Here is a 23,987-nt window from a genome sequence, read left to right on the forward strand (position 1 = left end):
TTAACTAACTAAAAAGCACTGAGAAGCATATCACTTCTTTTCAAAATTTCTTTCCCCTCCCTAGGATTTCTGTAAATTTCTAACTTGTCATTTAAGGTTCTGCTATCTGGCCCTAAATAATCTCATCTTCCTAGTGAGTATTTGCTGTGCATTTTGAGGGGCCCTCTGGATATTCTCAGAACAGGATATGACCAAGCCTCAAGAGGTGTATAATTTAATAGGAGTAACAGAAGTGTTAAATTGTGGTAAGTTTGTGATAGAGGTTCAGTTTTACAAGTCCCATGAGAGAGAGGGAATGACTTATCCAACAGTGTTCCTAGGGGAAAGAGAATATTCAGGAAAGATTTCACACAGAGGCAAAATTAAAGCTAAATTTCTTTCCTTTTTTTTTTTTTGAGAACTTACTTTATGCCAGGCACTATTATAAGTGCTTTACATCTATTTGAATATGGTAGGTATTGTGACTGTCCCCAATTTGCAGATGAAGAAACAGACCATAGAGGGGTTAAACGACCAACACAAGGTCAGCGAGCTATTAAGTTCTCTGTAGGGCTTGAGAAAGCCATGTTCTTAACCATGAAGCTATACTGCTCTCAATCTGAAGTGATAAATAGGCTATAAACAAGGAGAAAGATACAGAATCACTAAAGGATGAACCAGAGACTTTAACGAATTGCATGGAGACATGAAAAAGTATATCACATGTTTAAGGAATATTGATCAGTGAAGGGTGGCTAGAATACAGGATTCCAAAACAGGATTCCCAGAACATGGTTAGGCCTGTGAGTGCTCTCATTGTGGTTGCTACCACTTCTTTAAATGTCAGACTCCTCTTTTATTGAGTCTCTCACCTGTTCTCTGCTCCCTGAGGCATGATTCCTTGTATTTTATGTCTTCTTCTGGCCAAGTTGTCAGATTATGGTCTCAGCTCCTTTCTCCTGCCTCATGATCGTTTCTTTTTCTCTTCTCAACCTATTTCATTTTTTTAAAATTAATTCATTTATTTATCTGTTTTTGGTCTGTTGGGTCATCATTGCTATGCGCGGGCTTTCTCTACTCTTCATTGCTGTGTGTGCGCTTCTCATTGCTGTGGCTTCTCTTGTTGCGGAGCACAGGCTCTATGTGTGCGGGCTTCAGTTGTTGTGGGCACATGGGCTCAGCCGTTGTGGCTCACGGGCCCTAGAGCGCAAGCTCACTAGTTGTGGCGCACAGGCTTAGTTGCTCTGCAGCGTATGAGATCTTCCCGGACCAGGGATCATACCCGTGTCCCCTGCATTGGCAGGCGGATTCTTAACCACTGCCCCACCAGGGAAGTCCCTCGACCCATTTCTTATTACGTGTGTGGCCATCTTTCATGCTGTCTAATCATCTGGAGTGTAGAGGCATTCTCTGAGGTATTTCACTTTCTCCCCCAAAAGAGGGATGTGCTTTCATTAATTAGCACACTTAAGTGATGATAGTCTCAGACAGGAAGACAACCAGCACATTCCCTGCAAGTCTGTGGAACAATGTCTTCGGTGTCTGTTACCTCTTGGGTATCAAGATGAACCAGTGTTTTCAGTGACCCATTGAAAACTCCCTCCCCAAACTGCCAAGACAAATGCCCTATTTGTTACCTGCTTGGTAGGGAAGGCCCTCAAAAGGACTGCCTTTGGGTTGGTCTGGCCGCATTCTCTTTGTCTTGGCAACGCCATCAGTGCTCATACCTGCCAAGTATCAGCCCAGCTTCTTTCACCAAGTGCCAAAAACTTGCAGATCCTAATCCACCAAAATGTCCCCTATCTTCCTTCAGTGCCAGCTTCATGTATAGTTATGTGTTCTGATATTGTATTCTAGCCCCCCGAAGTAGAATGGATCTAAAAACTGAGAAAATGCAAGTTTAATATACAACGAAAACTCACATTCTAAATTCTGATTTTATCAATGCATTTGCCAAGTGTGATGTTGCAATTTACTTTTCATTTACAGGTGGGAAAATGGAAATAAAGAAAGGGGACAAAACTCCACAGCATCTCATTTAAAGTGAGATTGAGCACTCCAACTACAACATATTAACCAATAATTGATTGTTTAGCCATTGCTATATAAGAGAATAATCTTTCCTTTTATAAATGTTAGCTCTTCAGACTTCATAGGAGAATGGCTCATAGACATTATACTTCTAACTGTCCGTTAAGATTACTCACTTTGCATGATAAACATACTGTAGTTTGGATTCTGAACTTTGAAGTAGAAACTTATATCAGACTAAAGAATCCAAACTCTTAGGTTTTTCTTTTTAAACCCTCTTTCAAAAGGGGACTTGTATGATTGTAGTTCACAAGCCCAGAGATAGTTCACGTACTTAGTAGGTTAATTTACAGACATTACTTTCCTGTAATTATTTGGACCTATTAGAATGATAACTTTAGAAAGTGACTGACCCTTCTGGCCAAAATGTGCACACATTGTCTTATTTGCTAAGTGGGCTTTTATGATTCATTTAAAATTTTCAAATACAGCCCCATATTAACTAGAAAGAAAATAACTAGTTTACTGTATTAATAAAGTAGGAACATTCAGGTAAACAAATTTGAGCTTTTCTGTTGTCTTTAAAATTTGTTCACATCAAAATAATTTCAAAGTATTTATTTATGGAATGTGAACCATGTAGTTTTTTTAAGTCTTAACTGTTATTTTTCTAATACTTTGCTGATATTTTTCTACATAGTTGCCCTTGGACCAGAAAGAAGAAAATCTGACTCAGGAGTTATGTTGCCAACACTCAGGGTCTCTCTTATCCAAGACATGAGGTATTTGATATATGTGCTAGCATATGGTGATAACTTTGAAATATTTATGGCTTTCATTTAAATTGCTCAAATAACTGTGGCTATGGTATTTTTTGCTTGTGTATTCTGAAGAAAACCTTTTTTATAATCTTATTTATTTTACTTTTATACTATTATGTGTTTTCCTGACATTAAATCCAAAGGCAAAATGCAAGTGAGAAGAATTTTAAAATAGCCCTATTTTAAATTGTAAATTTAAATTGTAAATTTAATTTAAAAATTTTAAAATAGGCCTATTTTAAATTGTAAATTATTTTACAATTTCTTTGGTTCTTTTTTTTTTAATCTCCTTGAATTCCTTCTGCCCCCAAATATAAATCAAAAAATCTACAAATAATGACAGGTTACTTAGCAGAAAAATCGCTGACAGGTAGATTTTCTTTGAAGCAAATGCAAATCTGAGAATTATCACATGCAGTTACTGGCTTTAGAAATCATTAGAAGGCATCAACATACCTAAAATAGATTTATTGAATGAGGAAGGCAGAGGCTTTTTTCTTTTAAACACTTTGGGTACATTTTAGTCAGCTTTTAAAATATGTGGGTCTAAAGTGAATGTTATAACATTTATAACGCTTGAAATTTTTCCTTTGTGGTATGCTTTAATATTAACTATTGATGTTTATTTGATTTGTCAGAGGCTTACAAGTGAAAAGCATAACTTTTATGAGTGGCATCATAGTACAGTGGTGACATATCCTGGCTTCACACTAGCTGTGTGATCCTAGGCACTTTTTGTAACTTCTCTTTGCCTCAGTTTTTCCTTCTCTCAAATAGAGATAAGAACAGTTATCTAGCTCATAAGAATTAAACTAGTTAGTCCATTACACTAAAAAGTTTCAAGAAGCACTCGGGTCCTCCTGAGAGTTCAGTAAATGTTGGATTTTGTTATCTGAATCAGTTCCTATGTTTGTATCTTAAATGCCCTTATTCCTTGATAGATGTAATGTAGTTGTCCTCATGTAGCTTATGATTCCTTTTGATGGTCAGCATGAGATGAATAGTTGTAACTTTGAGGGGAAAATGCACTCCAGCTCTCTTAATGGAAGCATAAAACCATCTGTTCTGCAGTGATTTCACAGTAGCCATCACTTTAAGGGGATGATTGTCAAAAGCTTTGCAGTGGTGACCTCAGGGCCAAACTTCTGAAACCTAATTAGGAGATGGTGGCGTCACATAAGGCTGCCCCGCTCCTTCCAGTTTCCTGCTTATTTACTTTCATCTGCTTCATGTTGTTGGTTTTTTGTGGGGAGGGATGTCCGGCTTCAGTAAACTCCCTTCACTTTATAAGAGGCAGTCTAGCGTGCTGGTTAAGACCTCAGGCTATGGAACCAGCCTATAAAGGTTGCTATTTTAGCTCTGCCACTCATTAGGCTCCGTAGCCAAGGGTAGTTCCTTATAGTCCCAGTTATCTCACCTGTAAAATAATAGTGTTTCTCTTAAAATTTTGGTGTAAATATTCAGTGAGTTAATAAGTGTAAAGCACTCAAAATAGGCCTGGAAATAAATCTATGTTTATGAACTCACGAATACACATACATATATATTTATTTCTGTTTCTATATTTATTTATATGTGTGTATATGTATTTTTACACACAGTTAATTTTTTTAAGACCATAAATTCATAATGATATCTCTGCTTCCAGTTCAGTACCACGGGGACCATTCTAGCCTTCTCCCTTATTCGTAATTTTTTTCTCCAACTATGAGACACCTGACTCTCGTTATCTGCAACATATTCACTTATTTGTGCAACCTGTATTTTCGGAATTGCTACCCCAGCCCCTGTAAGGAGCAAGGTTACTAGCTAAGTTTAGTGCTGTGCACAGCTCCAGTTTTCTTTGTCAATAGCCTTTCAGTATCCAGTCAAAATACTGTTTTCCAAAACTTAGTTTAGTTCTTTTTTTCTCCAGTCCCTTCAGTGTGGTTGTATTATTCATTTTTAATAGTGTTAGGGTTATTTGTTAGCTTGTATTCCGTTTGAGGTTCCCTCCACATCCTAGTGGTTTTTGTTTTGGGTTTTGGTTAAATTTATATACAGTAAAATTCATCCTCTTTTGGTGTGTAGTTCTATATGTTTTCATAAACACACAATCATGATACAGAACAGTTCCATCACTCCTTTCGCATCAACATCTCTCCCAGTTTCCTACCGTTGGCAATCAACTGGTATAATTCCAAGCTCTTTCCACTGAGAGGGCCTCAAAGTAGTAATACCCCAGTAACAATGAGCACAACTAGTGCCCACATATTGGTTTCCAAATACCATTCTCCAATGAAAGGAACCATGGCTCTCTAGAGAAGTGGTTGATTCCAGGACTAAGGAAGGGAAAATATAGGATGAACTTAGTGCATCTTTGGTAAGGCCAGAAAGTAAGGAAGTGCTCAGAAAGTATAGGATCAGGTAATAAAGACATAGGAGGGACATCCCTGGCGGTCTAGTGGTTAAGACACTGAGCTTCCATTGCAGGGGGAGTGGGTTCGATGCCTGGTCGGGAAACTAAGATCCCACATGCCACATGGCATGGCCAAAAAATAGGAAAAAAAAAAAAAAAAAAGACATAGGAGCCAGGCTGAAAGAGCTCCAAATGGCCAAAGCTGAAACAATTTGAGCAACAAAATAGATAACAGTAGTAATAGAGCATAACCCATAAAATAAATATCCAAGAGCCTATTCTAATTAAATAAATAGATGAAAGCAATGGGACAGCTCTTTTTTACAGAAGCATTCCAATTAATAAACGTAGAAGAATGAAATAGAAAAATTAGTGGTTGAAGGGTCTAAGGTGAAACCAGAATATCTGCATAGTCTCAAAGTATCCTCCCCCAGGAATTTATTAATTACAGAGGAAAAAATAGTAAGTTTACAGTGGAGAAACCCAACAGACATCTCTTTAAGCAAGTGATCAAGGTTAACATCACTAGTAATAAGACAAAACTAGTAATGTACCCCCGATATGATACACCAAGAAGAGAACATCACTTGTGCAGTGTTCCTACCATAAATGCATAAACTCAATATAACTATGAGAAAACGTGAGAAAAATCCAAATTGGGGGTCATTCTACAAAATAGTTGACTAGTACTTTTCAAAAGTATCAAAGTCATAAAGACATGAAAAGACTGAGGAAATATCATGGATTGGAGGAGACTAAGGAGGTGACAACCAAGTGCAATAGGGTTGCTGGATTAGATCCTAGAACAGAAAAAGAACATAAGTGGAAAAACTGGTGAAATCAGTCTGTAGTTCAGTTAATAGTGTTGTACCAATGTGAATGTCTTAGTTTGGTTATGTAAGATGTTAACATTAAGGGAAGCTGTGTATACAGGAACTCTGTACTACTTTTATTTTAATTTTTTTAATTATTATTTTTAACATCTTTATTGGAGTATAATTGCTTTACAGTGGTGTGTTAGTTTCTGCTTTATAACAAAGTGAATCAGTTACACATACACATATGTTCCCATATCTCTTCCCTCTTGCGTCTCCCTCCCTCCCACCCTCCCTATCCCACCCCTCTAGGTGGTCACAAAGCACCGAGCTGATCTCCTTGTGCTATGCAGCTGCTTCCCACTAGCTATCTGTTTTACATTTGGTAGTGTATATATGTCCATGCCACTCTCTCACTTTGTCACAGCTTACCCTTCCCCCTCCCCATATCCTCAAGTCTGTTCTCTCAGTAAGTCTGTGTCTTTATTCCTGTCTTACCCCTAGGTTCTTTATGACCTTTTTTTTTTTCTTAGATTCCATATATATGTGTTAGCATACGGTGTACTACTTTTAGAACATTTTTGTAAATCAAATTATTTCCAAAAAATGTGTGTGTGTGCGTTTTTTTGGTTTGTTTGTTTTTTAGTAAATTTATTTATTTATTTACCTTTGGGTGTGTTGGGTCTTCGTTTCTGTGCGAGGGCTTTCACTAGTTGCAGCGAGCGGGGGCCACTCTTCATCACGGTGCATGGACCTCTCACTGTTGCGGCCTCTCTTGTTGCAGAGCACAGGCTCCAGACGCGCAGGCTCAGTAGTTGTGGCTCACAGGCCTAGTTGCTCCGCGGCATGTGTGATCTTCCCAAACCAGGCTCGAACCCATGTCCCCTGCATTGGCAGGCAGATTCTCAACCACTGCGCCACCAGGGAAGCCCGCGTATTTTTTTTTTAAACCAGGCCTGGTACAAAGTAAATGTCTAAGGGCTGTTATTATTATAGCTATGGAGTAGATAGCTTATTTTTTTAAAATACTGTTTTCTGGGGGTTGTTTTTTTGTTTTATTTTTTAATTTATTTACTTTAATTTATTTATTTGTTTTGGGCTGCGTTGGGTCTTCATTGCTGCGCACGGGCTTTCACTAGTTGCGGCGAGCAGGGGCTCCTCTTCGTTGCAATGCGCGAGCTTCTCATTGCGGTGGCTTCTCTTGTTGTGGAGCACAGGCTCTAGGCATGTGGACTTCAGTAGTTGTGGCATGCGGGCTCAGTAGTTGTGGCTCGCAGGGTCTAGAGCACAGGCTCAGTAGTTGTGCCGCACGGGCTTAGTTGCTCCGCGGCATATGGGATCTTCCTGGACCAGGGCTCAAACCCATGTCCCCTCCATTGGCAGGCAGATTCTTAACCACTGCGCCACCAGGGAAGTCCCTGTTGTTGTTTTTTTTTAATTTTTTTGGCTGTGTCAGGTCTTAGTTGAGGCACCAGTGATCTTCGTTGTGTCATATGGGATCTTTAGTTGCGGCACGTGGGATTTTTAGTTGTGACATGCAAAGTCTTTGTTCTGGCATGTGGGATCTAGTTCCCTAACCAAGGATTGAACCCGGGCCCCCTGCATTGGGAGCACAGAGTCTTAGCCACTGGAACCCCAGGGAAGTCCCAGAGTAAATAGCTCATTATCTAGGGGTATAATTCTTGGTACAGCTGCTGCTCACCTCTTCCTTTGAATGTTAGATCAGTGAGCTGTGACCTCTCTAGTCTAAGCCCCTAAAATTTCTCTCCTGGATTACATCATGGTCCGCATATTTCAGTGCTTGCCCTACTGTAATTCATCCTCCTCACTGCTAATATGGTGATCCTAGAATAAAGTGCAAATCACTTACCCTGACTGGCAGGGCCCTACTTGATCTGACGCCTGTCTGACTGCAGTATTATTTCCTATCACTCTCTCTCTTTTGTTTCCTCCAGCATGCCAAACTTGTTTCCTGCCCTGGGGCCTTCTTTACCCATTCCCTTCACCTGATAGCTTTTCCCTGAGTCCTACCCCGATAGAATCTCCACAGCTAAGGCTCCTTCTTGTCATTTGCATCTTGGTTCAAATGTCGCTTCCTTCCACTAGCCATCCCTGACCACCTGGTGTACAGCAGCAATCCAGTCACTCTCTTTCAAATTCCCCTATTTTTTAAAAAACTATTTATTTATTTGGTTGCTCTGGGTCTTAGTTGCAGCAGCTGGGCTCCTTAGTTGTGGCAGTCAGGCTCCTTAGTTGTGGCTCACAGTCTCCTTAGTTGCCGCATGCAGGCTCTCAAATTCCCTTATTTTAATTCTTTGCATAATAGCACTTACTTGCTTGTTTGTTTTTCTAATGGTACTTATGAACTTCATGAGAGAAGGGAATCTATCTGACATGTGAAACTGTTGAATTGCAAGTTAGTGTTAACAGAGTGGCACATAATTGGTGCTCAATTAATATTTATTAAATGAAGGATTTGCCATATTTTAATCTCTTTGAGTGTGGGTAAGAGAATGTGTGTGTGTGTTCATGTGTATGTGTGTGTGTGTTTATCTAACATATATACGTGTGTATATATATACATATATATATATGTATGTATATATATATATATATATATATCTCCTTATAGCCAAACTGTTACTGAATTATATTGGTTACAGTTTTGAAGATTTAGAAAGGTGGTGATTGCTGAGGTACTTTTTACTAATCAATTTAAAATTTAGAATATAGAAGAAACTTGAGAAGTCATATTGCTTAGCTTCTTCCTTTTATATATGTGGAAACTCAGGCGCAGGCAGATAAAGTCTAAGACCATATATATAGCCAACTAACAGCAGAAATGGAACTAGAACTAAGGTTTCCTGACACAGTTCATGTCTCTTTCTAACTAGATTCAAGTTCTCAGCCTTCGCCTTGTCATCAGAAAAAATGCCAGGTGTGACTAGGCACAAACAAGTTGGCAGTAGTGTGTGGGTGCACATCACCCTAAATATAATTTAGTATAACCTTGAATAGTCTATATTTGTTCAGGATACTCAACAAAAAGTTGATCTCCTATGACTTCTCACTTAAGGGTTACTTTGGCTTTTAATTTTCAGACTTTGCCTGAAAGAGACCCCTGGGTACCCTAAAGTGATGTTTTAGCCAAATGATAGATACTTTTAATAAAACTTAACTGGTTGATTGCTTTCAAAAGGTGTCTAGTATAGTAGAAAGGCATTGCCGAGAAAAGACAAGCTGACTTCCTAGGGTTTTTCCCTAAGATTTTATTATTAAAAATTTTAAACATACAGCCAAGTCAAAAGATTTTATAATGAATGCATCCATATACCCACAACCTAGATTCTACCACTAACATTTTTCTATGGCTTTTTTAAAAAATGGGGTAAAATATATATCTCATAAAATTTACCATTTTAACCATTTTTATGTGTATAGTCAGTGGCATTAAGTACATTTGCAGTAGTACAACCGTTACCTCTATCCATCTCCAGAACTTATTGTCATTGTAAACTGAAACTCTGTACCCATTAAACAATAGCTCCTCAAGCCCCTGGTAACCACTGTTCTATTTCCTGTCACTGTGAATTTGACTATTCTAGGTACCTCATATAAGTGGAATCATGCTTTTTGTGTCTAGTTCGTTTCACTTAGCATAGTATTTTTGTGGTTCATCCGTGTTACAGCATGTATCAGAACTTCCTTACATTTTAAGGCTGAATAGTATTCCGATGTATGTATATACCACATTTTGTTATTCCACTCATTCATCGACGGGCATTTGGGTTGTTTCCACCTTTTGGCTGTTTTGAATAGTGCTGCTGTGAATGTGAGTGTACAAATATGTGTTTGAGTTCCTGCTTTTAGTTCTTTTGGGTGTGTACCCAAAAATGGAATTGCTTGATCATACAAAAAATAATAATAATAGGCTGAACTTGGGTCATCTGTCCACTCTTGTCTAGTCATCTATGACCAGGTAAGGGCATGGTCACAGGAAGCCAGTTAAACCAATTTATTATTTCCTTAACCAGAGGACTTGATATTCCTTTTTTTTTTTTTTTTTTTTTTTTTGCGGTACGCGGGCCTCTCACTCTTGTGGCCTCTCCCGTCGTTGCTGAGCACAGGCTCCGGACGCGCAAGGCTCAGCGGCCATGGCTCACGGGCCCAGCCGCTCCGCGGCATCAGCAGGCGGACTCTCAACCACTGCGCCACCAGGGAAGCCCCAGGACTGGATATTCTTTCATTGATAAAGATAGGCTCTGCCTGGAAGCTAGATCAAAATCAGAAGTCTACTTGCTGTCCTCAGGAGCAGAGATATGGATGCCTGGTCACCCAGCTCCATGCCATTGATCCTCATACTAAGGGGACTGATGTCATCTCAGAAAGGCCCTGCAGAAACACTGCCCATGGTTCTCTCTCCCTTTTCTCTGCTTCATTCTGCCTCTTTAAGATAACTTTATATGTATTGTTGTTCTTATTCTTGATACGTTTACTTTAACTCTCAGTGCACAGGCTTATTTCTGTTTCCAAGTTCTTGGCAAGTACTTCATTGTAATCCCTAGTTGCTAGCGCGATAGTTGATGTAGATGCTTTTCCTTAAAGAGAAACACCCAAGTAATATTTCTAAACTTCGGTTTCTTTCACTATGGGCACTTAAAAACTTGTTTTTTAAAGATTAGGTAGCAAAGATATCTGAGTTCACGCATTCTGTGGGGCACATTCCCTGGCAGTACCTCCTGTTTCCCACATTTCTCTCTTGAAGCAAAGCCACTGGCAGTGTAGAGACTTTGAGTCCTCATAGTTGTCAAGTGTCTTGGTACCAGATTGCTTAGCAGCTGGCATGAGTCCAGACATGTCTACAGGCTATCCCCTGTTATCTCTGACAACTCCCCAGGACCTTCATAGATGCCAAGTATCACCATACTGTCAGTTATAGAATGATTCTTTTCTTCCAAAGAGAAAGGCTTGGGACAGTAAATATTAATAATTGTACAAGTTGTTGTCTACTTATAAAAGAGGAGTATTACCATGCCGTTACCATTATTACCAGTTTCTTTCCAGAGTAGCTGTGCATATATCATCTAGCCATTCAAACTAGCACGGGCTTTCTCTAGTTGCCGTGAGCAGGGGCTACTCTTCATTGTGGTGCATGGGCTTCTCATTGCAGTGGCTTCTCTTGTTGCGGAGCACAGGTTCTAGACACACGGGCTCAGTAGTTGTGGCTCTCGGGCTCTAGAGTGCAGGCTCAGTAGTTGTGGCACACAGGCTTAGTTGCTCCGCGGCATGTGGGATCTTCCCAGACCAGGGCTCGAACCCGTGTCCCCAGAATTGGCAGGCGGATTCCTAACCACTGCGCCACCAGGGAAGTTCCCCAACTTTTATTCTTAATGACAAAATGCAATTAATAATGAGGGGCATAGTAGAACATTACATGATTGAGGAGATTGTGAGTACTATAATCCAAGTATAGATATTCTGAATATGTAAACAAATGAGCAGGATATCTGAGTAAACCCTAGAAATATCTGGTTTACGATGGGAATAAATTACTTGGGGGTAAATTGGCTACTCACTTTATCTTTTTATAACTAATGTCTGCATATGAGCTGTGAGCATCTGGCTTTATTCTACACTAAAGTTAAATAGTCACGATTGATTTTGTTACCCTCAGAAGGAATATTTGAGGAATTTTTATGACTATACAGAATGTGGGCTCACACTAAAATTGGCTAATTCCTTAATCTCTCTAATAAATATTATTGTGTTTCATTGGTGATACAGTGAAATAAGCACCAGTTTTGGACTCAGGAAATGTGGATTCAAATTTAGTTGCTGCCACTCTCAGGAATCATTCAGTTTTAGGGAACAGAAGCCCATTCAAACTAGCTTCAGCAGAAAGGAGGATTTATGGGAGATACATGAGGGTATTTTCCAGAATCCAAGCACAAGAACTGTGGCTGGATTGGAAACAGTTTTGTCCAAGGTTACTCTCCATCTCAGAAGAAGCAAATTGTCCCTGCTTTTCCCTCCACTTCTGCTGCTTTTCCTCCCCTCTGTCCCTTTCCCTCCTTTTCTGCTTTACTGTGAACATGCTCTCCCAAGCCCTGGCCTTAACGTCCCTTATTTAAGCATTCAACAAAAACTAACTTGGTTTTTCAGTGTACTAATTTCCAGTTTCTGAGAGAAAATCTGATTGGCTCAGCTTAGATCAGGCAGATAGATGCTGCTTATCCATTCAGTTCTAGCTGAAGGATAAGGAGCATCGTCATGGTGGTACCTGAAGTTGTTGCTTCTGGTTCTTCTGGGTCTGTAGAAGGAGAGCTTCTCCAAGAATGTGAGTACCAGGAAGAAATGATTGGTAAAAAAATGGGTGGCATCTCTAGAATATGTACTATTTCTGTGACCTTGGGTGGGTCACTTAGTCTCGATGAATCTCAGTTTTCTCATTTTTGAAGTGAAATAATGATGGTCTCCCTCTCACTAGTTATTGTGACAATCAGATAAGACAGAATACATAAAAATTAGAAAGCTTTGTACCAGGGTTGGAAACAAATCAAATAAATAAGCTATTTAAACCACACCATGTTTGCTTTTCTGTGAATTAACAGGATCTGTTTTATTTTAATTTTTATTTTTGGCTGCATTGGGTCTTCGTTGCTGTGCACGGGCTTTCTCTAGTTGCGCCAAGTGGGGTCTACTCTTCATTGCAGTGCGTGGGCTTCTCATTGCAGTGGCTTCTCTTATTGCGGAGCATGGGCTCTAGGCACACGGGCTTCAGTAGTTGCAGCATGTGGGCTCAGTAGTTGCAGCATGCGGGCCCTAGAGCACGTGCGCCTCAATAGTTGAGGCGCATGGGCTCAGTAGTTGTGGCACGTGGCCTCAGTAGTTGTGGCTTGTGGGCTGTAGAGTACAGGCTCAGTAGTTGTGGCACACGGGCCCAGTTGCTTCACGGCATGTGGGATCCTCCCAGACCAGGGATCAAACCCGTGTCCCCTGCATCGGCAGGCGGACTCCCAACCACTGCACCACCAGGGAAGTCCCCAGGATCTATTTTATAAGTAATACTTGTATAATATTATGCTGAGTATCACTGTAATTACCTATAATAAATTATTCCAATTAAAAAGATTCAAATGGGGGCTTCCCTGGTGGCGCAGCGGTTGAGAGTCCGCCTGCCGATGCAGGGGACATGGGTTCGTGCCCTGGTCCAGGAGGATCCCACATGCTGCGGAGCAGCTGGGCCCGTGAGCCATGGCCGCTGAGCCTGTGCGTCCGGAGCCTGTGCTCTGCAATGGGAGAGGCCTCAACAGTGAGAGGCCCGCGTACTGCAAAAAAAAAAAAAAAGATTCAAATGGTATAACTACACAGAAAAAATTTTAATAGATTTAAAGTTGAATAACACAACACATATAAATTGTTTTAAAGCATAAAATTAGATATAGATTTACAGAGCAACAGAATTTTTTTAGCTTTTTATATACACTAGGCCCTAGAGGGAGCAAAGAAGGATTCAAGGCTAGTAAGAAGTATTGGGTTCCTCATTCTCAGGGAGCTTTTGTCAAGCTGAGAAAAATGTATACCAAGAGAAAATGATAAAAGTAGTAATGCACAATAAATGCAAATCAGACTATAGAATTCCGTAAATTAGAGAGGTCACTGAAGGCTGTCATGGTCAAGGAAAGCTTTCTAGAAGAAGCTGGGATTTCAAACATGAATAGAATCAAATAAGGAAGCTAGAAGAGAGTAAGTACTTCAGGTAATAAAATACAGAGTCTTATAAGTTAACTGCTTGGAATAGAATTTTTTAATAGGAAAATATATTGAGGCCAAGGGGTAATGGGCCTTGAATGCAGGCCTGAGCAGTTCAGGCTATATCCCGTGAGCTTTTGAATATTCTGGGACAAAGGAATTACATTAGGAGGCAATTTTTTAGGCAGGTAATTTCCCTGGTGCCAGTGAACAAGGGGCTTGAGGAGAAGAATCTGGTGGCCTCATCTCCTGATTCCCATGCTTCCTGACAAAAAGAACACAAAAAAACAAATAAACAAAAATTAGTGCAAACATTTTTATGATGGGAGTGCTGATAGCCACCTAAATAAAAGAGGTTTCACTTTATGTATTCCAGTCCTTCCCGTTTTCCTTTAACATAACATTGTTTTTCAGATAATTATTTCCCATTTTGACATTCTTCACCTATCATGTCTCCAGATACTTAAGACCAGCATGAAACTAATTTCAGTAGACTTTACTGTTTTAGAGTAGGAAGAACACTTAGGGAAAGATTATACAACATACGTACTTACCAAACCTCATATAGATTCATTTCTGGTGGATACACTTTGATCAACTTGGTATTCCTGGATCATGTGAGCTCTAACCTGGCACTGCGCTCATGGGGGGACCTTGTACATACTGTGGAACTTTAAGTGGTAAATACCTGAGCATTTCCCCCTTGTTGCTTTTAGTCAACTGTGTCATCATTTGGGCAATGTCAGTAGTTGAGGAACAGCCAGTGCTGTTTCCTAGGCTCATTTTGGAGGTGCCCGTGTGGGTCATCCTACCACTGCCGCCACCACCAGAACCAGGGTCTAAGCGGGACTTGCCTGACACCAGCTTTCTCCGTTCACGACCGTGTGTAATGGTATTAGCCCTTTAAAGATAAATTGTCTGTCATAATTTCTGAAAAAAATTCTTAGAGGTGAGGTTGGTTAACGAAACGGCAACAGAATTTTCTTTTATTTCCTCATTCTGACTTGTTTTTAAGCCATCTCTTTAAGCCTCACTTGTGTGATGTGATAATGCTTTACATTTTATCAAGAGTGTTTGATCAGACGCAAGACAGGCTGCCCCAGACGGGAAGCCCGAGCAGCCAGCCGAGCCACCCTGCCCCTGCTGGGGGAGGAGCCACAACGAGGCTGCCTAATGGGGCTGGTTTGACCTGAGCAGGTGACCAATGGCCAGGGGGCGAGGAGGTGAGGGGGTAGGGCTGCAGAAGGCCTGCCTACAAATGGAGTCGAGGGGCGTGACCACACTGCAGAAGTGGAGCCCTTCCCCCCAGGACTGGCGAGAAAGCCAAATTGCAGGGGCGGGGTGGGTCAGGGATGTGGACCTGCGCGAACAGCATGGAGATGCACGGGCACTCACGAGGCATCCAGGACATGGAACAGCTGCGCTGGGCACCACAGGTGACCCGTGGCCCGGCAACCAGCGCAGAGAGCATCGTGGCAGAGCAGGTGGCTCTGAACCAGACCCAGGTGTGTGGGATACTACGGGAAGAGCTGTACCAAAGTGATTCCTTCCACCAGTTTGATACACATATCTTCATCATCATGGGCGCAGCCAGCAACCTGGCCAAGAGGAAGATCTACGCCACCATCTGGTGGCTGTTCTGGGGTGGCCTTCTGCCAGAAGATACCTTCATCATGGGCTACGCCCTCTCCCACCTCACAGTGGCCAATACACGCAAGTGGAGCGAGCTATTCATCAAAGCTACCCCAGAGGAGAAGCCCAAGCTGGAGGAGTTCTTTGCCCGCAACTCCTATGTGACTGGCCATTATGATGACGCGGCCTCCTATGAGCGCCTCAACAGCCACATGAACACCCTCCACCAGGGAACGTAAGGCAACCGCCTCTTCTGCCTGGCCTTGCCCCCCAAAGCCTATGAGGCTGTCACCAAGAACATCCACAAGACCTGCATGAGCCAGATAGGCTGGAACTGTATCGTCATGGAGAAGCCCTTTGGGAGGGACCTGCAGAGTTCCAACCACATTTCCTCCCTGTTTCATGAGGACCAAATCTGCCTCATCGACCACTGCATGGGCAAGGAGATGACCCAGAACCTCACGGTTCTGAGGTTTGCCAACAGGATCTTCAGCCCCATCTGGAAGTGTGACAACATGTCCTACGTCATTCTCACCTTCAAGGAGTCCTTTGGCACTGAGGGCTGCTGGGGCTACTTCAATGACTTTGGGATCATCTGAGACGTGATGGAAAATCACATCCTGCAGATGGTGTGTCTGGTGGCCGTGGAGAAGCCCGTCTCCACCGACTCAGATGACGTCCGTGATGAGAAGGTCAGGATGTTGAAATGTATCTCAAAGGTACAGGCGAACAGTGTGGTCCTGGGCCAGTACATGGGGAACCCCAACGGAGAAGGTGAGGCCACCAAAGCATACCTGGACAACCCCATGGTGCCCCGCGGCTCCACCACCGCCACCTTTGCAGCTGTCATCCTCTACGTGGGGAACGAGAGGTGGGACAGGTGCCCTTCATCTTGCGCTACGGCAAAGCCCTGAATGAGCACAAAGCTGAGGTGCCTCTGCAGTTCCGAGACGTGGCCGGTGACATCTTCCAGCAGCAGTGCAAGCACAGCGAGCTGGTGATCCGCCTGCAGCCCAACGAGGCTGTGTACACCAAGATGATGACCAAGAAGCCCAGCATGTTCTTCAACCATGAGGAGTCGATGCTGAACCTGACCTATGGCAGCAGATACAAGAACATGAAGCTCCCAGATGCATATGAGCGCCTCATCCTGGACATCTTCTTTGGGAGCCAGACGCACTTTATGTGCAGTGATGAGCTCCAGCAGGCCTGGTGCATCTTCACACCACTGCTGCCCCAGATCGAATGGGAGTAGCCCCAGCCCATCCCCTACATCTCCAGCAGCTGAGGCCCCACAGAGGCAGATGAGCTGATGAAGAGAGTGGGCTTCCCATACAAGGGGACCTACAAGGGGTGAACTCCCACAAGCTCTGAGCCCTGAGCACCTGGTCCCCACTCCCACCCACCTTGGCCCTGTCTCTCTGTCCTTCCCACTGTCTGACCCCACTTCAGGAGGACTTCGGGACCATAAACGTCAGCCTCACATTACCAGCCCTGGGCCTAGGCCACCCTGTGCCACTGCTGCCTTGGGCCCAGCTACATTCCTCAACCACCAAGCCTCGGAGAGTCGTGCTGTGACCATCCCCAGCCACCACTGAGCCAGCTTCTGTCCACAAGACTGAGCCCCAGTGGAAGGAAGGAGAGTGGCTCTTCATCTATCCTGGCTTCTTCCAGAGGCCTGGAGTTAGGAGCCACAGGGAGGGGCAGTGATAGGCCTCATGATCTGTATAAGTCAAGTCATTATGTTGTACACCTTAAACTTATACAGTGCCGTGTGTCAATTATACCTCAATAAAACTGGGGGGGAAAAGAGAATGTGTGTGTTTTACTGGGAGGATATTCCTTACTCTGAATGCTTGGAATCATCAGAGAAAAGGGTTTGTTGCAATATTTATTACAGCTGAGATGAGTCATTCTGTACATTAAAAAAAAAAAAAATCAAAGGAAGGGATGGTGGGTCACAATCACAAAGACTTTTCAGTGAGTCATTGTAGTGGTTCTATAATTATCCTGTCCCTTAGGCTTGTCCTTCCTGCTCAATCCTTCTTTCTCCTTAGGAGGAGAATCATTATTTAAATTCAGTCCTGCTGGGTATGGCATCAACTTCTACACAGAATACTAATATATACATATATGTAACATTCATTTGGGGGTTGACCACACAGTTTGTTTGTGGCCACACAATTTCCTAAGTCTCTCAAATTTTTAAGAATTTTGAATTTATTAGTATAGTACAGCTTGTATTCTAATGCCATAGAAAATGCGATTTCATATTTTCCATATGTTGTCAGGGCAATTTGAAAAATGATTCAGTGGATTAAAGTTGTAGCAGATACTTCAACTGTAGAACAATTATTCTGAATAAGAACTTGAATATTCAGCCTGTTCTATTGCTTTTATTTTTCTGAGTGTCAGGAATAACCAAGTGCCAGTTTGTAGGTATCTATGAGCCTGAAACAAGAATAAATAAAACCTGAAAGAGTGAATGAGTGTTAAATGCTTTATCTTAGGATACTGCCTGTGTGCTCGTGTTGTAATGGTAATTCTGATGTTGGACTAATTTCGTGATTCAGGTGGAACACTTGAAGTTTAATCAACATAAATTGTGTGTTGCCTGTTTCTTCCTCTAAGTACAAAATAACTTTTCTGTGCAAGGTGCCGTAACTCTTCAGTTCTTTTCCAGTTCAAGGTTAGCCTTAGGATTTACATCTTTGCTGTTTTACTATTCTTTAGGCATATTCAAAACATGAGTGAGATCAAGACTGATGTCGGACGAGCTCGAGCATGGATAAGATTGTCTCTAGAAAAGAAGCTCTTGTCTCAGCATCTCAAGCAGTTGCTCTCTAACCAACTGCTCACAAAGTAAGAGATGGCCTCTTGAGGCATTTCTGTTTCTGTGACCTGTGTGCTTACAAAATACATTGCATAGGCTGCCACGCTGGTTTCTTCAGCCTGAGTTGCTGACTCCTCTGCACATGAACTCTTCCTTTCTAACAGGCACATGCTTCAGAAACTGTGTGTCATGACCTCCTATTTGATTATATCTGGGAGGGTACAGATTTCAGAGCCAAGGGGCAGATTGTGCTACTCTGTTCAGAACAAAAGCTGATAGTCCCACAGCTGAGAGTAACATCCAAAAGATGGGTGGAATTTATGTAAACCGTATATCATATTGTAAAGATCACAACAAAACCAGGAGTGGTAAAAAAATAAAAAGGTCCACAGGAAAGGGCTTCTCTGAGAGTCTTGCTAATACTTACATTTAGTAGTTTAGAGCCAGAAAACCAGTCAAGTGCATATTAGTTAATAGTTAACTGTTTTGATAGTTTCCCTTTACCCCATCAAGAAACCTTGGATGAAATGCGTCATCCAGCTAATATGTATAGTAGAACTAATTTGAAGGTTGAGGACTTTGAGTTCTCTAGACCAAAGGTATGCAAAGAATTCAACAGAGACCTCAAACGTGACAGTGTTGGAATGCCACCAAAACCCAATTCTTTTTGTGATTTTGCATTTGTACATATCACTGTTGGGTTAAGTTACTCTCTGGAGCATTTTAGGATGAGTCTTAATGTCCAAAGAATAGGTTTGATAAAGAGTGCGTGATGTGAAGTACAGTCTGTGAACCTGACCTTGTTCTCTTAAAACTGATTACTCTCCCCACACCTTATCCCCACCCATAAGTCACTTGCCCTTTGTGGCCAAAGTACAAAGAAGAAAATGATAATCATTTAAAATCTTACTACATAAAGGTGACTACTAAGTATTTCACATGTTTTCTTCTGTACTTCTGTACATGTTCTCTTAGTTAAGATTATACTATATTTGCAATTCAGCATCTTTTTTGGCTTAATATTATACCGTAACATTTTCTATATCATAAGGATTTAGCCTCTGAAATCTGAATGCCTGTGTTCAAATACTACCTTTACTATTCACTATTTGAATAGCCTTAGACAAAATACTTAACTTCACTGTATCTCTGTTTTCCTCATCTATAAAGGGAGAATGCTAATAGACTTACCTCTCGTGGTCACGAGAATTAAATATATTAATAATTTTAAAATACTTGGAAAATGCTTAAGTGTAAGTGCTTAATGAAAAGTTATTTATTATTTTGGGGAGTAGTAGTTTTGTTTTTGTTAAAACTCTTCCTAAACTTTATTTTTAATGGGTATACAATGATATATTTTTACTTTTACAAATAATATTCAAGTGGACATTTGTGAGTAAATCTTTGCCCACATTTTATATTATATCCCTAGGACTGAGCCCTTAAAGTAAAATTAATGAGTCAAAGAATATGATTGGTTCAAAATAATTATTACCAACAAATTGCTTTTCTGAAATTTTCAGTTCCACTTTCTATTATTCACTGCCACCCCCTACCCCCCATCAGCAGTGGTCATCACTTTTAAATCTTTATTACTTTAAGAGACAAAATGGATTCATGGCAGGTTATTTCTTTAATTACTAAATAGATTTAAATTTGTTATTAACTGTATATGTGTTCATTTTTGTGAATTGTCTGTTCTTTCTAGATTAAAGTTTCTACCCATAGTTTGTCTAAGTGGAGATGTTTATTTTTAGTGGAAGACATAATGAAAAATATACTATACTATTATTTTGTGCTTGTCTTACCCTTTCCTAGGAAGCTTTATAAACGTTATGCTTTTCTACGTTGTGAAGAAGAAAGAGAGCAGTTTCTTTACCATCTTCTTTCCCTCAATGCTGTGGACTATTTCTGCTTCACCAGTGTGTTCACCACTATCAGTAAGTCTGGAGAATTGACTGTTAAGTGAAGAGTTGCTCAGATGACTAATGGAATAAGGGTTTATAGTTTTTAAAACGAGACATATCACAGCACACTGAGTCACACACTGTGACATCCACCACCACCCCCGCCCTACCCCATCTCCATTTATGAATGAAGGTTGTGCCCCAGCAGCCGGAGATGCTGCTGGAAGACCACCCTCAGCTGTCAGCTCCTGTGGGGAGTGTCTCACCAAAGAAAACTACCTTGCCTGAAGCTATCCCTCCTACCAGAGCTGGCCAGCATCCCTGCCTGATCCATGGGCTGTCCCAGAACTCACTGTGGGACCAGCTGAGCACTCACAGCATCAGAGCTCAGCTTCTGCCTCAGCCCATCCGGCTTTCTTCCTCACATTCTGCATGCTAATTTCTGACTCAGAGTCTGCTTCCCAGGAAACCCAGTCTGCAGTAGGAATTGGGATGGATGTAAAGAAAAATGTTTTATTAAACAAATATTCCAGTATCTTACCTGAAACACATAAATTCAAAGAATCAGTATATGATAATAAACTTATATAACTGAACATCATTAAACTTTGAAGATTCAGAAAGACTTCAGGATCTTGCTGGGTGTTGTAGGTCTATAGAGGAAGGAAATGATGATTGGAGATGTGTTTTTGATAAATTGAATTACAGCATTTATTCTGTTGCAGTGCATCCCCTTCCCTACTTTGGAGAATTTTTACTTGTATCAGCAGTTTTATTCAGCTGCAAGTATCAGAAGCTTGGAAAATAGTGGTTTAAAGAACTCGGTTGTTTTAATTTTCTTACACAGTGATAAGTCTTGGGGTAGGCAGTCCACAGTGCTATCACGGACCCAGGCTCTTTGACAGTTACCAGTGCGTGCTGATCGCCTCCAGCGATGGCTGTTCTCAGTCCACCCTCCAGCCCAAAGAGGGAAGGAGTGCCAAGGAAGAGGGGTTAGAATCTGTGCTAGAAAAGCATAGTTTTCTAAGAAATCTCAATAAATATCACCAATATTTCACTGGGCACAGTTGTGTAGGTTTTGGCCTTCAAAGTCTCTGGTAGAGGCAGACAAGGGGGAAATGGAGTTGGAATGGTTATTGGGCCAACCTGTATTATCTTTCAAGCTACTATTAGTTTACTAGAAACTAAGGTGTTATATACAGTTTTGAAAGAGAAGAGTTAGGATCCTAAGTTCCTCCCCATATATGCAGATTTCTCTTCATCTGAGGAGCTCTTTCAATTAGAGGAATCGAAATACTTCATGAAATAAATATGCTGAGTTTAATAATATTGCTCTTTTTCTACTTTATGAAATCATTGTTGTGCATCTGTGAGCCCTTTGCAGCCACAGAACTGCTGACCTTAAACAGGCCTTTTTCGGTAGCTTTTCTAATCCTGTCAGTGAAAGAAATGAAAGTAGCCTCTGGGGCCTAAAATAACATCTTGCACTAACCTCTTCTGCTTTCAGTTTCGAAAATCATTTGAGTCTCATGATTACTAAACCATGAAAGTATGGCCTTCCCTCTGACATTTTCCTTTCCTTCAGCGAAAATAAAAGGACAAAAAGGGAGGTTATTCACCCAACAGAAGGTCGTTTATGTAAAGTTAGGGAAATGAACCATTTATCCCATTCATTTCGCTCATCTAAGAGCACATTGAAGCATGAGCTCCTATTGTGAGGCTGTATCTGAGCCTCTTATCCAATAAATGTTTTTAATTCTACGTGTAGTTCTTTCAAGGAGGGCTTTCTGTTAGCTCTCTTGTGGCTGAATGAACAGAAATCCTGAGAATACCAACCAAAATATTGATTCTACCCTGCTTTAAAAACAAAAAAAAAGTATGGCTCTGAGGGATAAAAATATGCTAATGTGTTTGAGCCATCCCCATTTTTTAAAGGAAATGGAGGTATGTGTAATGCCTGGGTGGTTTCCACATTTGAGCAAAGGATGGTGATAGGACAGTGACATCTAGTGGTGTGCCTTTTGAAGAGCCCTCAGAGGCGAAAGATTTCTTACAGATCCCTTTCCATATCCTGATTCTTTCCCTGGGGCACCTCTTGTACGTGAGTCACCTTTCCAAGTTGTAGTTTATAGACTTCATATTATGTCCAGAATGGAGGTGCTGTTGTTTATTATTCTTGGCTTTGCATATTGGACTGTAAAACTGGGATGGGAAAGTTCTGAAGTGCAGTGCTTTTAAGGGTTGGCCAAGAAAATCAGCAACAAGAGGATGCTATCCAAGAAGTCATCTACCACCTTTTTTTATATGAAACCATACTAGTAACTGTGCTCATTTATACTCGATTCTGGAACAAAATTAATAAAAAACATTAAAACAATGAAAATATTATATAGCACAGTCACTGTTTATGTCCTCAGAGATTCTGGTGCTAATGCCTGACATTGTTTATAAATGTAGTGGTAATGGTAAGCATGTCATGTACACATGGTGTTGTATATGTGTGGAAACCACAAATATTGGGACCTTTGGCTTATAAACCAGACCTCATCTTTCTAGACTGGAGGAGGTTATGATCTATCTTTTTGTTTAAGTACATCTTGATAGATCATTAAAAAGCAAATTATCTGTGAAAGCCAGCCGAGTTCTTAATGTATATTTGTTTTGCTATCAGGAGAATTGTATTGTAATTTCGTATTAATTTCAGCATTTTTCTTTCAGTGATTCCGTATAGGTCAGTGATCATTCCCATCAAAAAGCTGAGCAATGCGATCATCACATCGAACCCTTGGATCTGTGTATCAGGAGAACTGGGAGACACGGGAGTAATGCAGATTCCCAAAAATCTCCTCGAAATGACTTTTGAAGTAAGTTCAGCTAAAACCTTTCTTTCTTTTTTTTTTTTTTTCCTTCATTACGCGGCCCTCTCACTGTTGTGGCCTCTCCCGCTGCGGAGCACAGGCTCCAGACGCGCAGGCTCAGCGGCCATGGCTCACGGGCCCAGCCGCTCCGCGGCATGTGGGATCTTCCCAGACCGCTGCACGAACCCGTGTCCCCTGCATCAGCAGGCGGACTCTCAACCACTACGCCACCAGGGAAGCCCAGCTAATACCTTTCTTAGCACAAAGTGTCATACATAGTTCTACACAACGATGCCAGTTTCACTTTTTCATTTTTCCTCGAGTCAAATAATATAAAGGAGTAATTAAGTACACAGGATCATTTTTGGGATTATATACCTAAAGTTGTCTTGAACACGTGAATTTTTCTATTTTTATTGTTATTTTAATTGTTAAGTTCTATTTTTCCACTTATAATGGTGCGCTTTGGGGCTTTGCCAGGTCCTATTCCATAATTCCCAGTGCCTAGCACGGAACCTGGCAAGTAGAGAACATTCAAGTAAATGCTTTCCCCACAGTGGTTCTCTTCCAAACTGTAAATTCACCCTGCCTGAACCTAGACAAAGGAACAGGGGAGCTGCTATCCATGCTTTTGGTTTTTAGACCACGTGGTGATATTTATAAAGTGATTTTGCAAAAATAAACCTTTCGCTATGGTAGTTTTCAGGTCTTACCTGGTGAAGTATTCTCATACTTTTGAGCCCACATGCTGGTTGATCCTGGCATGCAGGAAGAAGACAAACAGCTGTTCTTGTTTCAGGAGGGAAATGGTGCTAATTGAAATGTCCTGTTCTCATGTTCCTTGGAGTCTAGGAATAGCAGTTTCCACTCAGAGTCATAACACTGCCCAAGAGCTTATTTTGACGCTATCTATCTAGTGGGGTCACAGCCATCTGTATATAAAAGATTAAAATCCTTGGCT

At 41.2% G+C, this 23,987-nt stretch overlaps 1 protein-coding gene and 1 pseudogene across 2 annotated transcripts in view; both read left to right on the forward strand.

Moving 5' to 3' along the window:
• Positions 1 to 23,987, forward strand: part of DENND5B (DENN domain containing 5B) — a 211,543-nt gene that overhangs the window by 172,619 nt on the left and 14,937 nt on the right. For both annotated transcript variants that reach the window (XM_060305969.2, XM_060305970.1), the window contains 4 exons: positions 2,711 to 2,792; positions 18,162 to 18,290; positions 20,080 to 20,201; positions 22,887 to 23,032. In XM_060305969.2, the coding sequence (XP_060161952.1) occupies positions 2,711 to 2,792; positions 18,162 to 18,290; positions 20,080 to 20,201; positions 22,887 to 23,032 (479 nt within the window). The remainder of the gene's footprint in view (positions 1 to 2,710; positions 2,793 to 18,161; positions 18,291 to 20,079; positions 20,202 to 22,886; positions 23,033 to 23,987) is intronic.
• LOC115839077 (glucose-6-phosphate 1-dehydrogenase pseudogene) lies at positions 15,170 to 16,785 on the forward strand (annotated as a pseudogene).

Source organism: Globicephala melas, chromosome 10, assembly GCF_963455315.2.
Source record: "Globicephala melas chromosome 10, mGloMel1.2, whole genome shotgun sequence".
In the NCBI taxonomy this organism is placed as follows: Eukaryota; Metazoa; Chordata; class Mammalia; order Artiodactyla; family Delphinidae; genus Globicephala; species Globicephala melas.